The sequence below is a fragment of the Aphelocoma coerulescens genome, chromosome 4, assembly GCF_041296385.1.
Source record: "Aphelocoma coerulescens isolate FSJ_1873_10779 chromosome 4, UR_Acoe_1.0, whole genome shotgun sequence".
NCBI lineage: Eukaryota > Metazoa > Chordata > Aves > Passeriformes > Corvidae > Aphelocoma > Aphelocoma coerulescens.
Window position 1 is genome coordinate 67662253 of NC_091017.1, and position 14254 is coordinate 67676506.

Here is a 14254-nt window from a genome sequence, read left to right on the forward strand (position 1 = left end):
GGACAGATTCTGGATGATAAAATGTTTTACTGTCCCTATACAAGGCAAATAATTGAAACTAAAAAAAAAAACCAACCAAAAAACCACCTCCACCAAAAAACCTGAACCTGAAGGTAGTAGTAACTCTTTAGTAGTAGGATTTATGAAACTTCTGGTCAGATGAATTTCATTAATTCAGTGTTTTATAAACAAAATACTTTACTTTTTTTCATTTCTGGAAAATGGGTATCACTGCAAAACAGTAGGATTATATTGTCTTCTAGTGATGCCAAATATGCTGTCAGTCTTTATTCAAAATAACATCGTTTGGTTTTTTTTTTTATGAAAGTGGTTTTTTTTCAGCTGATAGTGAAAGTAATAAAATCTCAGCTTTCCCATAAAGCTAGGTCAGACTTATATTTCAATTGACAGGTTAATTGTGAAGTCTTTGATGAAAGTCTCTCTTCCTGCAGTAAAAAGTACCTTTTCTAAAAGTCACCTTTAAACTTGGAATAATTCCTGTCACTCTTCAAAATGACACTGAGTAGATGTACTATATGTTTGGAGTAAGCAGTATGTAAATGACTGCTTTCTACTTTGGATGTTTTTTTTCACTGTTTAATTTATTCATGTATGGATACATATTATCACAACTTATCATTTTTTCCTCTTTATAGGTCCTGCTGGGGACTTGCATCTGGCCTCAATGTGAAATTAAGGTAGAAAAACACATCTACATATGTGTTTGCTATTAGGATTTAGTTTATTCACTGGTCATGCCTGAAGAGTGATGTTCGTCTCTAGTCGGCTAACAGCCAGGAAATATAAATGATTGTCCTAGAAGTCAAGCCTCTCTCCTATTTACTGGAGTGAAAATCACCTCCAGATATCGACGGAAAATCAACTACAGAAAATGCTTCACGTTATAAGGATGCCAACCACCTAGATTCATGCGCCCTATCTGTACAGTTGTTGTGGATGGTTTGCCATCTGAAAGCTCCTCAAGCTCTTATCCAGGCCCTGTATCTGTTTCTGAAATGTCTCTGCTACATGCTTTGGGTCCAGTGCAGACCTGGCTGGGACAAGAGCTAGAGAAGTGTGGCATTGATGCCATGATTTATACTCGGTATGTCCTCAGTCTTCTGCTGCATGATAGCTATGACTACGACCTGCAGGAACAGGTATTTACATATTTTAGATGTTGTCCAGTGAAAGTGAGTTTTTGTACCAGTTATGTTTTGTGTATTATACCTGGGTATGCCTCAGTTGGGGGGGTTGGTTGTCTTTAAGTGTGTGGGTGGAAGGAGGGTATGAACCATGCAAGAGTCAGATTTGATGGGTGAACTGAGATTAAAGTAGTTAGGTTGCTGTATGGGTAATTACATTAAAAAATGTTTTCACATGACTACAATCGATATCGGAATTGTTAACACTGGAATATTCTGTGTCATAAATTCAGACCATCACTACTTGTGATAAGCTTAATTTAATATTGGAACGTGAGTAAACTAATGTAATTCTTGTAAACTGTGTGTCAAATTGCCCAGCTTCACAGTAGTTTGTAGACGTCCTCCCTCACTTCCCATGGATTTCATTTTGTGCTATTTTCAGTAAGGAATGAACACCCCCCCAAATATTTTTTTGTATTCAGGTATTTGGAATACATTGTTATGCACACTATATTCATCTCCTCTAAAGTAATGTTAATGCTGAATGCTGATACAAAGCATGCAAGAGAGTTGTGACCCTAGAACATGCTGTTCAGTCTCAATACCTTTTTTCTTTTCTTAATTTTTTTAAATTCCTCTGCATCATGAACCTGTATCAAAATACTTTTAATAGTGGAGTTTTATGAATTCAGGACTTAGGGAAATGACAGTGTTTTCAAAAAGGGGTGACGATGCTGTTAAACATGGACTTTGTCTTAGAACGTGGCTGTGGTGACAGTGGGAAGGAAGGAAACCAAATACCTATGTTTTGATACCTTAATTATTAGTTCTTTTTCATTGCTGTTGTTATGGTTATATTTCAAACATTGCTACCTAACTGCTTCAGAACTTCCATTTTCACCTAGTTTATCTTTTTAAAATTCCAGCAAGAGCAGAGCAGGTTATTGTGAGATAGATATGGAACTGAAGCAGAAAAAATTAATGTCAGATGCTGCCAGTTTTTGAACTTGTAGCAGCCATTACTGTGCATAAAAGCCTTCATGGTTCCCTTGTGCAAACCAGAAAACTTGTATCTTTTTGTTCAAAAGTGTATCTGGCAGCAGTAGGTGTCATCAGCAACACCCCTATGATTATTAATAATAATAATTTAAAAAACCCAGTGTAAGCACTTTCTGAAATGTACCTTAACAGGTAGGTCTTGGTCAGACATGAATAGCTGTATTTTAGAAGGGGGCAGAAGAAGGTTCCAAAACCTGTTTGAAAGGAGCATGTGGGATGAGGACATTAAAAAGCAAACTAATTGAAACCACATGAGAACTTGAGGAGCTTTAGAGATAGGCCAGTGGCATTGGGGAAAGTGAAGACGTGTTTCTTTTCAGTCCATTTCAGACCACAGTCATAACTTTGAAGTCGCTACTGTGATATTTCTAGTTACTGAAGTGCCAAAATTAGTTTTCTTGTTATCAGGCTTTGCAAGAAGCAGGGTAACTATATTATGAAAATCTCATTCAGTTTATTTCTCATTTTGATACCTTAACTGGATCCTTTGTGAGTTTGATAAGAGAGCTTTGAGGAATGTGTCTGTTCTTTTACCAAGTTGATTATCTGAACCTAATGAGCCAAAGGGAGAAGAATACCACATGCTGATAGGGTAGCCAAAACCTGTCAAGCACCTGTGTTGCTGAGTGGGTGCTGTGGTACCAATGTACAGGACGTCTTCTGAAACACCATTGAGCTTTGAAGCTGGAAGTTTCTTTTCCACCTCCTCCAATTCGATCCTGTTTATAACATACTTTTACTGCATTTGTTCGCCCTACTTCAAGTAACCATTTTCAAAGTTTTGAGACCTAATATCAATTTAGTTTTGGGATTACATTTTGTAATAATGATTAAATGCACCTGTTATGAAACATACTGCTCCCTAATTCCTTTTTCAAATAGAGTAGTCTTTAAAGCTTGCAAGTACAAATTTCTTATGTGGAAAATTGAGGAAATCTTTAAACAGACATGCTTGTTTTGTTATTTGTTTTATTATTTATTTTTAAATTTATTTTAAAATTTATTTTTATTTTACTTACTGCTTACTGGTTCTTTGTATCACCTGACATTTTAAGTTAGTTTTGGTTTAGCAAAGTTATTCAGAAACAAGAAAATCTTTACTCTAAAACATGTACTTACATATAAGCAATTTCAATCCAATTTTGGTGATGGGTACAATGTGAAGACAAAGGGGAAAAACATATACTAGTGTTGTTTACAAATAAAAGTCAAGGAAGAGAACAGGAATTAAATATCTAAATGAGAAGTAAATTAGGAGTGAAATACTTAAGAGTTGCTGAGCTTCTTTAACCCGGATTAATTCCTATTGAAGATTTGGCCCTTGGCATCTCAGGACTTTTTTCTCCCATGTGATTCCTTTAATTTTTAAGAAAGATGAGAGAATTTCCAGGGGAAGAACTCTTCTCAATAGTGTGCCTAGTGCGATGATTTCTCTCCAATTTAGAGGACGGCTCCAAAAATGACTGAAGCACTCTAGTCACATGGAGAAGACAAGAGACAGTGAGGGTTCATGTTGCACTGGGTGCAGTTTCATCTTGATACAAGAATTTTTTTCTTTTTTCTTGCAGTGAGAGCAGTCATTCCCTGGAACAGCCACCTTGGGAATGTGATAGATTCCCTGTTGCTGGAGGTTTTTGAGATGCAGTGGGGTGATAGATAGCCTTGTCTAGGCTCCTTTTCCCTTGGGAGGGTAGACCACGTGATTTGCTGTCCTATGATTCTATGATTCTTTGCTTTTACAACTCTCTTTTAGGGAATAGTGAGTAGCTATCCCTTTTTCCTCCAATTATAGCAGTAACTTCTATATTGAGCAGGTTAGAAGGAGTGTGTGGTCTCACAATGGGATTATGCGTAGGAACAATCCATTGCAGTTTGCTTTTTTGGGGGGTGGGAGTGAAGAGGACTGATTTAGGAAGTCTTAATCTTGTGGATATTGTCATCTTCATTAGAAATGTTACAGACTGAAGTTAAGATGGTCATTAAGATCTTTTCACCTCAGAGTGTTGATGGCATCATTAGCACTGTTTTAGTTGCTTCAGGGAGCCTCCTTCAGTGCTTTATAGTATTCTGGTGTAGCAGGGAAATGGAACTCTGAAGTCTGGACTGAGGTTCTGTCAGGTAAGTACAAAAAGATCTAGTATCAAAAATAAGTAAAAAAACCATTCCCAACCTTACTAGGCATACACAGATATTTAAGACATCAGTGTTGTCACGTTATCTGTCACTTCTGTTTACAGTTAAAATAGGAATTTCAAAAGAATATGGGAGTCTTGATGGACTATGGGAGCCTTGATTGATTAGATCTTCAGGGTTATTTTTGAGAATAAGCAGGATGTTGCCTTCTGCTCTGTTAGTAATATTTAATATGTGGATTTTGGTCTTGATTCTGATGCAGACTTCTGTGGGTTTCTCCAGTGTTAGTCTAATGCAGATTTGTGTGGCTTTCTCCAGTATTATCTGTTTTGGTACTATGAGCTAGTTTGATGTCTGGATTGAAGATAAGATTAAGGATGGGGAGGGGGGGTTGTGTTGGTTTTCCTTTCCCTTTTTTTTATATGTGTGTGAGTGGGATTTTTTTGTTTGTTTATGTTTTGTTTGGGTTTGTTACTGGTGTTAATTCTATGCCTTGCCCAATTAAAATTGTCTCTGTTGGGTATTGTTATATGGATTCAGGCTCAGTATCACAAAATGTTAGATTGGTAACTTGCGAGTTTGCAGAGAGTTCACAGCAGATTTTTGCAAGTACAGAAAACAGGTGAAAGTAAAACCCTAATACACTGCAACCAATTTTTACTGGAATGTTTGCAGTTCCTATTCTGACTCATTGGCTTAAACTGAAATAGCTATTAAAATATTGGGAAAATTTATGAGCCAGTGTGTTTTACCCAGCTGTATTTCAAAGGACTAGAGAACTTCCAAGAAAGGAGTCTTGTTTATGGTAAATCGTACTGTGGTACCAGAGTCTTCAGGACTGCTATAGTTATACATATATTATACATACCTATCAAGAATTACTGTAAAATCCTCCATATGTTCACACTTTAAATGTATATTTGTTTGTTTGTTTTCTTTTTAAATACTCAAGTACTGAAGGTAACTTAGTTATTGTTGGCACCTAGAGCACAATTCTTATCCAGGCTGTACTTGCTACTTTTGGAAATGAGTCTAAAAGCTTAAGATGTAAAAGTTCTTAAAAAGTCCTTCATTCTTACTGTGCAAAGGTTTTTTTTTTCTTTTTCTTTCTTTTTTTTTTTTTTAAATTCCCTCTCCCCTCAGTTTTTTTTGGCAGCAATGATATTGCTGGTGGGAGGGTGTAAGCGGGCAGAAGGAGGAGGCTCTTTGGGATTTTTTTTTCCCCAGTGTCAACTGATGGAGTAGAAGATACAAAGGTAGTACTAATTGGTTTTGCATGTTTTCCTTGATTCCTCTGATACAGTTCATAGAAATAGTTTTGGGCGTTTTGTGGCTAGTTGAGGTTTGTCATACCAGAAGACAAGTAAGGATTTCAGTGGCAGACTTGGCCTTTTTTTTCCCTACAAACAAAGATGTTGCTTGCTTACAGTCTTTCTAGAGAACACAATTCTGAAATTGATGTACACATATATTAGATGTCTACATGGCCTAAAGATTACTAAAGAAATCTCTTGAACCATGTTATAGAAGGTATTCATTATTTAGGCATGTTAGGGTTGTTTTTTGGTTCAGTTTGGTTTGGTTTTTTTTTAAATTTGAGGCCTATCAATGGTCTCTCTTCAAAATGTTTGGAAACCACCAGTATTTTGTGCTGAGGTAAATGAATTTTTAGTCACTTTTGGTTCATTAAGAAAAACCTCATAAAATTCATATGGGTTTACATACTGCTTAATGTAAGTAAAGTGGAGAATGTTTCTGCCAAGTATACGTGCTTTCGTCATTTGCATTTTATTACTGAATTTACTTACTTTGGAATAAATAATAAATTAAGCAGAAAATCATGGAATCGCTGTCAAGTTTTTTAACTTTTGGGGACCCAAAGAATTGCTGTTGGTGGAGATCTGAACATTCTCAGACAGCCTTTTGACTTCACACTAGATTGATTTTTAATCAGAATACCTTACTCTTAGTTTCCTAGTGGCAAACCAACTAGGTGCTGTTAAGATACAATTGTTGTTTAAATGCTAATTAAAAGTGTATTTGTAGATGCATGTGTTCTCGAAGCAGTTTGTGATACAGTAAATATTGCATTAAGATAATATAATCTGTGTGAAGCAGAAGGCATTCCCTTAAAACAGACTTTGTGTGAAACATTATTTCATTGATCTTTCTTTGTACAGTATTAAAATCGGTGTTCTGTGTTGTATCTTTCATATACTATTTGTAAGCCTAGCTGGTTTTGAATATAACAAATTTGTGGTTTAAAGCTGTAGACTTGTTCCTGTAGACTGTTCTCCCTTTTGAAGGGATAGAGCCTTTATTTAAAAAACCCCAAAACCTAACCCCAACAGCTAGACACTCTGTGAGATAAAGGCTTTGTTTGTAAGTCTTTGGTCATGCAGCAGGAAGATTGAAATGCATTTGCTATGCATACTTTCCATATCGTGTGTCTTCTGTTGCTTTTGATCTACTTCTTTCAAATCATTATTGGAAGTTAACAGTTTTTTTCTGACCCGCAAAAGTAAAAATCCTTTTTGTTTTTTTTTAAGATAATGTTTTCCTAACTCTCAGAATTAATTTGCTATTGCACTGTAAACTATGTACTTCTGTGATCAGGATGATATTTTTGCTTTTGTTTTTTTAAATTTTTAACAGGGAAGCTTTTATGCTGGAAGACTAATTATTTGTAGACTGATTTGAAGTAGTTCCATTCAGGTAGTCTTTTATATGGATGCATAAAAAGTCTTCAGAATGATAGTTACACTTCTCCTGACTCTGATCATAGTTTTTATTCTTGCTTTTTCATCATTTTCACTTACATATTTGAAGTTCAAAATGTAGTTTTCTTTTTTATATTCAGAGGAGAGCAGTGGAAGAGACACCTCAACCCATGTGTGATATATTTTCGGGCCTCACCTTGTGGTTTTAACTCCATAAATTATTTTGGCCTATCCCTCTGCCCTGGGATGGGTATATCCTTGCCAGCTTTAGTCTATGTTTGGCTTGCGTGTGCTAAGGACACAGGACACTTTGGTGACCGAACTTGGGACGCACTTGCTGGGCTCCCACATCCAGTGGAATGTGGGCTGTTTGTTCTTCTGCCATCCCATATTAACCCAGTAGAGGGACCTGATGTCTGGATTTATATTCTAGTAATAGGTATTAGTTTTTCACATGTATATTTTAGGGGGAAGAGGATATAGGGTTCTGTATGGGTTTTGTGTGTCTCATGCATAACCTAAAGAGAGGAGGAGAAATGAGGATTTGGTCCTCTGTACTCCACTAAGCTTGTGTTAAATGTTAATCTGGCAGGTATGCTTATTTGACAAAAATAGCAGTGCTGCTTCTAGTATAATTACACCTATTCTTTTATCATCCTTAAGAAATATTTTTGGGTCACTCAAACACATTTTTTCTTAACGCATTACAGAACCCACACGCAGAGTGGGTTCAGCTACAGCAGGGAAATTCTGTGGGACTGCTGCACACAAGTGTCAGTAAATTTCAAAGTTCACCAGCAACATGTACAAATAAATTTTTTGAATGCAAGGCATTTTCAGTTTAGTTTATATTTGTGTTACTGCTTATTAAGCTGTATAACTGTCCTGTAGGAACAATTTCTTAAATTTTCTGACCATAGTTTTTTAGTCATTGCCCCAACTAAGTGTGTAAAGTACAAGTTTTGGAAATCAGTGTATGAAGAAAAGAATAGGTAGGAACTGTGAGACTAAGACTTTTAGCTGTACTTCTTTATGTGACTAGTTTGAAATCCTTAGATCACTGAAATGTGTCTGTTTGCAGCATTGGGAATAACCCTCCTCTTTTTCCCATACATAAACATGTAAACTAAAGAAAGGAACAATTAATCATATTTAGGAAATTGTACTATATCTTGAAATCATTACGCCCATAAAGCTTATTAATACAAAAGTTAAACTGCCTTCTAAAAGCTCAGATTACTGAATTAAAAAAGTTCACAGAGGAAAACTTAGCTGTGGTCCTGCCCTCCATTCCTTTCTAGGAAGGGAGGGACTGTAGCTGAGGACTATATAATTCAAATTTTGGGAAGTAATTTTTTTGTGTACAACATTAAGTTTTTTGAGAAAAATTAGGTGGATATGGATTCCTCTTCAGTTAAACAATGGAAGATAGCTGAAATGTCTTTACTGTAAAAGCATGTGGCTCAGGAAGTTTATTTATTGATTTTTAGTTGACATTTGTCTTGTTAATTGTGCAATAACTGATCTGTTCTGTATTTTTCTGTCTGGTGACTGTTAGACATGGGACAGGTTTGGAGTATCATGGACTTGGTATTCTCTGTTCCATTTTAGGGTGGGAATTGTGGTGTCAGGGATTGGAGCTCAGCAGTAGGCTCTCAGGGGCATTGCATTTGTGCAAACTGTACAGGGTTGCGGAACCTTCAGCTCGTGTATTACTGCAAAAGAAAAGCATTAGTTCTCAAGGACTGTGGTTATCTGAGAAACTATTTCCAAGCTCTCTGCTGCGTTTGTATTGGTGTGAGTGATCATGCTGAACTGCTCATTCCTTTTTTATTGTTGTCACTACTAATGTAGTCTCACAAAGGCTTATGAAATGCAAAGCAGAGATGGAAGCTCGAGTGCCAGGTTGGTGAGTCCTTGTAACAGTCAGGATTTATTTGCAGCCATCTCTGTGCTGATACAATTGTACTGCCTGGATTCTGGGGATAACTGAAATACTTCCTTTGTGTTCTTTACGTACAGACCGTTGCATGACAGTACACCTGCCACATTTCTTCAAGCATAGATGTATGCTGCCTATATTCTCTGAAATCAGATGATTACAGTGGTGTGGTGATTGCCACACAACTTTATTTCTAAATCCAAGAAAGCAACTATAAATGCTATGAAATAACTTCTCCAATCATGACATGCCCCTTTCAGACACCGTGACTCTGTAGTGACAGTTTCTGTTGACTTCTTGGCTTTCTTTTCTGCAGTGTAAGTCAGACTTGTAAGTAAAACTATGTCTTTATAGATGTAGCTGTAGTCTTGCTAAATTTTCTTTTCTGCTTTTACTTTAATGGGAAAAGTCTAAAGGCAGCCTGCTCAACAAACATAAGATTTCAACAGATGCAGGATTTGCATGTTCCCTCATTCTTTGGAGTGGGTGTGACAAATTTCTTCTGCTTAGTTTTAGCCTAGCAGTAGCTTCTAATTAGTGAGCATCACATAGACTGCCCTTTCAAACTGGTTGGATTATAAGCAAAAGTTTAGAATTGACAGAAACTCAGATTACAGGATTTTATACTTGGATTGATTAGTTTTGACAGGTAGAATTCTTCCCTGCCTGCCATCAGTACCAAATACCCTGAGGTCGTAGCAATGCATGTTGTTTTATCTGATACATTATCAGCCGGGCTCCACAGGGTTGTAATGTTCTGGTTGTGGCAGCTGGAAAGGAGGTGACTGTAGTGGCTAGATGTTTCCCTGGTTTTTCACTAAAAGTCTAAGATGAATTCTTTCCCTGGTAATACCTGGATTTGGAGTTATTATCTAAAATTAAAAAACATTTTCCAGTCCTCTCTATTCTGTGTTAGCAATGGTTTTTTGTCATGGAGAAAACTTACGCTGCTCTCTGAAATGTACTCTTCATCTGCATTTCCTTTGGGGCATATTAGTTGAGTTTGACCCAATGTTCTTGTGTTTTTTTCTGAACTATCTCACCTATGTATTATCTCTTTATCAGTCTGAGGCAGCCTGTAAGAAATGTCTAAGCCGATTCTGGCTCATCAGACCTTTCTCAGTAATTATAATAAATTTTATTACGAAAAGGTATCCACTGCTGTGGCTTTAAGCAATCTATGAAGAGTTTCCTGAATCTCAGTTTAGTGGAAGCGTTTTTTCAGGCAAGATCACTGAAGGTCTTCATACATTGTTGAATAATCTTAAAGGTGATGTACTCATGTGATCTGTTGCAGTTTTCCCCAAAATCTCGATTGTGAAATCCTCCTAGAGGCAGTGAGGACCTATTCCATTTTGGATAGAATTTTTCATGGAATCGTTGAATGAATTGGTTTGGAAGGAACCTTAAAGACCATCTAGTTCCTTCCCCCTGCCATGGGCAAGGATTCCTTCCACTAGTCCAGGTTGCTCAGAGCCCCATCTAGCCTGGCCTTGAACACTTCCAGAGAAGGGCCAGCCACAACTTCTCTGGGCAACCTTTCAAGTGTCTTATAACCCTCAGGGTAAAGAATTTCTACTATCTAACCTAAACCTGCCCTCCTTCAGTTTAAAGACATTCCCCCTTGTGCTGTCACTCCATGCTGTTGTCCAAAGTCCCTTCTGAGCTCTTCTGTAGGCCCTTCAGGTACTGGAGGGTGCTGTAAGGTCTTCCTGGAGCCTTCTCTTCTCCAGGCTGAACAACCTCAACTCTCTCAGCCTGTCTTCATAGCAGAGGTGCTCCAGGCCTCTTGTGGCCCTTCTCTGGACTCACTTCTACAGATCCAAGTCCCTCTCATGTTGGGAGCAGACCTGGGATGCAGTACTGTGGGTGGGGTCTCATGAGAGTGGACAGAGGGCCAGAATCAGCTTCTTCGGCCTGCTGGCCACACTGCTTTGGATTCAGCCCGGGGCACAGTTGTTCTTCTGGGCTGTGAGTGCATGTTGCCAGCTCATGTTCAACTTCTCATCAACCAACAGCCCTAAGTCCTTTTCCATGGGCTTCTCTTGATCCTTTCTCTGCCCAGCCTGGATTTATTTGGAGTTGCCCCAACTTGGGTGGAGTACTTTGCACTTGACGTTGTTGGACTTCATGAAGTTCACACAGGCCCACCTCTCAAGCCTGTCAAGGTCCCTCTGGATGGCATCCCTTCCCTCTGGTTGTCAACCACACCACAGAGTTTGGTGTCACTGGGAAACTTGCTGAGGGAGCACTTAATCCTACTGTCCATGTCACTGACAAAGGTGTTAAAGAGCATCAGTACCAATACAGACCGAAGAAAACGCTTGTCTCTGGTCTTCACTTGGACATCAAGCCACTGACCACAACTCTTTGAGTGCGACCATCCCAACCAATTCCTTATCCACTGAGTGGTCCATCTGTCAAATCCTTGTCTTTCCAGAGGCAAGGACAGTGTCACAAGCTTTGCACAGGTCCAGGTAGTTGATGTCATTTACTTTTCCCTTACCCACCAAAGCTGTTATCCTGTCATAGAAGGCCACCAGATTTGTCAGGCATGATCTGCCCCCAGTGAAGCCATGTTGGCTGTCACCAGTCACGTCCTTATTTTCCATGTGCTTTAGTACATTTTCCAGGAGGATCTGTGCCATGATCTTGCCAGGCACAGAAGTGACACTGACTGGCCTGTAGTTGCCCGAGTCTTCCTTTTTTTTCTTTTGTAAAAATTGGTTATATTTCCCTTTCTAATGTTACCATTTGCATGAACTATGAGCTTCATAATGTTTTTATTTCAGTCTTATCACAAGGTGTCACATTTGTTTTCTTATGGATAGTAGATAGTTCTCTCTACAGCAAATGAAATGAGAATCACTACCAAACTTGCTTTTTTTTTGCTTCTCCAGTTTCTTGGTAGTTGAGAGGGAAGTGGTGGAATTGCTGCTTTTGCATAGTTGAATAGAATAAACCATTTCTAAATCTTAAAATTTGTGCCTATATATTAATTTAGAATTGAATTAAGCACTAAAAAGACTGGATTTCTTGAGGCATCATTAGTGTGAAGAATACAGATACGTAATCAATGTTTTTTTAGCCGTATTTGTAGTTATTAAGTTATTCTTATCATGAAACTTTGCACTTTCGGTGTCTTCATGATTGAAAATCTCTAATGAAATTATCTAGTTATGTAGCAGGTAGGGGATAAGTAGGACTCTGAAGAGTAGATGTTTAAATAGCAGTATAGATATACAAACTTAGGGTTTTTTCAGTATCCAGAGGGCATTGGCTTTCTGTTGATATCTCTTTAATATTGGATGGTCATCTCTTAAAAATTTAGGTAGTGGTAGTCCGGTTTAAGTGTTAGAATTCTGTAAACCAAATTTTAGTTTTTCGTCTGTGTGTATGCACACTTTTAAAATCTGTAAGTTTGGAGTGGCATTGATTTGTGAAATGTTCAGTGACCAGTGTAGAACTCTTGCATTAAAATGAGCATTATCTTACGATCTCTAGTTCTGTTCGGAAACAAGGCATCTAGTAGGTGAAGAGACCAGAAGTCCTTGGTTATTCTTTCCCTTCTTTCCACATGGAAGGAAGTAGTATACTTTTCTTCATGCATACAGAATGTTTTGTTGAGCCTTCTTTTTTGCTGCTGCTTTCCTGTTTGTTAAGGACTTTATTCTTTTCAGTCTATGGAGTAAACCTACTGATGGGCTCCTGACCACTGAAGACAGAGAGAAAAAGAGAGGGGAAAAAAATTAAGAGACTAATTTAAGTAGTTTTAAACTTGGCAGCCAGATGTGACTGAAAGCCATGCGTCCAGAAAAATTTTTTGTGTGTACAGAGGTAGAAAGAAAACAAGGATTCTGTCAGAGCTCTGTCCTCAATTGCTGCATCGTGAGAGACAAGCCACGTTGTTCCCAGAGTGCACAAACAGCTCACTCCGGAGGGAGGGATGAGACCTTGATACCACAGCTCTGGGGTGGGGGCCTGAGAGAGAATTACGTTTAGCCTCCCTTCCCCCTTTAAAAAGATTGGATAGCTCTTAAAAGAGATTTTTCAGTTTTTAAAGGTTGAAAACTGTCAAAGTCTGTAAACAAGTGTCAGATATCTTTCAAGTTATGTGTGTAAAGAACTGAATGAATTACTTTATAGATTCCTGTGAGCATAAAGGTTCTTGCTGCTCTGCTGACAGATAGCTGGTAAAGCTGTGATATACCAGTACAAAGCAAAGCTTTGTCAGCATAGAGAAAAACAGTAATACATAGCATTTTGGGAATGTTTTCCTACTGTAGATGTTGTCTTAATGAACATCCCACTTAAAATCAGAATAAATGAAGTTAACCCAGTGCAAATTTGCTTGTGTATCTGAGTTTTCACCCACACAAATGAGTCTGTTTTTCATTTGCCGTTGTGCCCATGTGAGTAAGCTGGAGGGGTTTTGGGTGCTGGTGGGGGGTACATGGTTCTCATTAGTTTGTTTTCTTTCGTGTGAATATTGGGAAGAGTTAGAGTGCTCGTGGTATAAAGAAATACATAAACTGCAATTTTGGAAAAGTCTTAAAATTTTATTTTTTAAAAATTAATTGTAGATATGCACAGTCTATTAAATCTATTTTCTGATATTTTTTTCTTTTTTCTATTATTTCTTTCTGTTAATCCTTCTAATAACAGTACAGTAGCCTGTTCAAATTTTTTGTTTTAAATGAATCAGTGGCACCTTGCAGAAGTACTAGGAAAAACAGTGACTGGTAGCTTTTTGTTCTTTCAGCACTAAATGCAGTTCTTCAGTTTTGGTGCTCCAGTAAGACTTTAAACAGTAAATCCAGCAAATTGCTCTGCTCCCTCATGAAGCACTCTGTCACGTGAAGTCACAAATAGCAGCGCTTTGTTGGCTGCTTCTGAAGATGATTGGTCTCTCTTGGCTCAGTTTTTTTTTCCCATCTTGTTCTTTATTTGCACAGGGACAATTATTTTCACTGATAACTTGTTTTTACTTTGCTTCAAAACCATGGGCAATTAGGAGTTCTTGTAAATGAGGGTAGGCCTTAGCCTGGTTGTCTTTGGAAGCAGTCACAGATATGTTGAAGGGGTTCAAACAGGTAGGCTGAAAAGCATCAGGTGTTTGTGGATCTCTCTGAAGAAGATGATTTTAGATAAGCATACGTTATAAGATGTTAAAGACTATTTTACTGATAGGCAAAATATTTCTTTCATGAGATGAATATGAGAAGTCTTGTATATATATGTGAACAGACAGT

At 37.8% G+C, this 14254-nt stretch overlaps 1 protein-coding gene across 2 annotated transcripts in view; it reads left to right on the forward strand.

Moving 5' to 3' along the window:
* Positions 1 to 705: 705 nt before the first annotated feature.
* Positions 706 to 14254, forward strand: part of KIAA0232 (KIAA0232 ortholog) — a 46825-nt gene continuing 33276 nt past the window's right edge. For both annotated transcript variants that reach the window (XM_069014492.1, XM_069014491.1), the window contains exon 1: positions 706 to 1160. In XM_069014492.1, coding sequence (XP_068870593.1) covers positions 930 to 1160 — 231 coding nt within the window. In that variant the 5' untranslated portion in view covers positions 706 to 929. The remainder of the gene's footprint in view (positions 1161 to 14254) is intronic.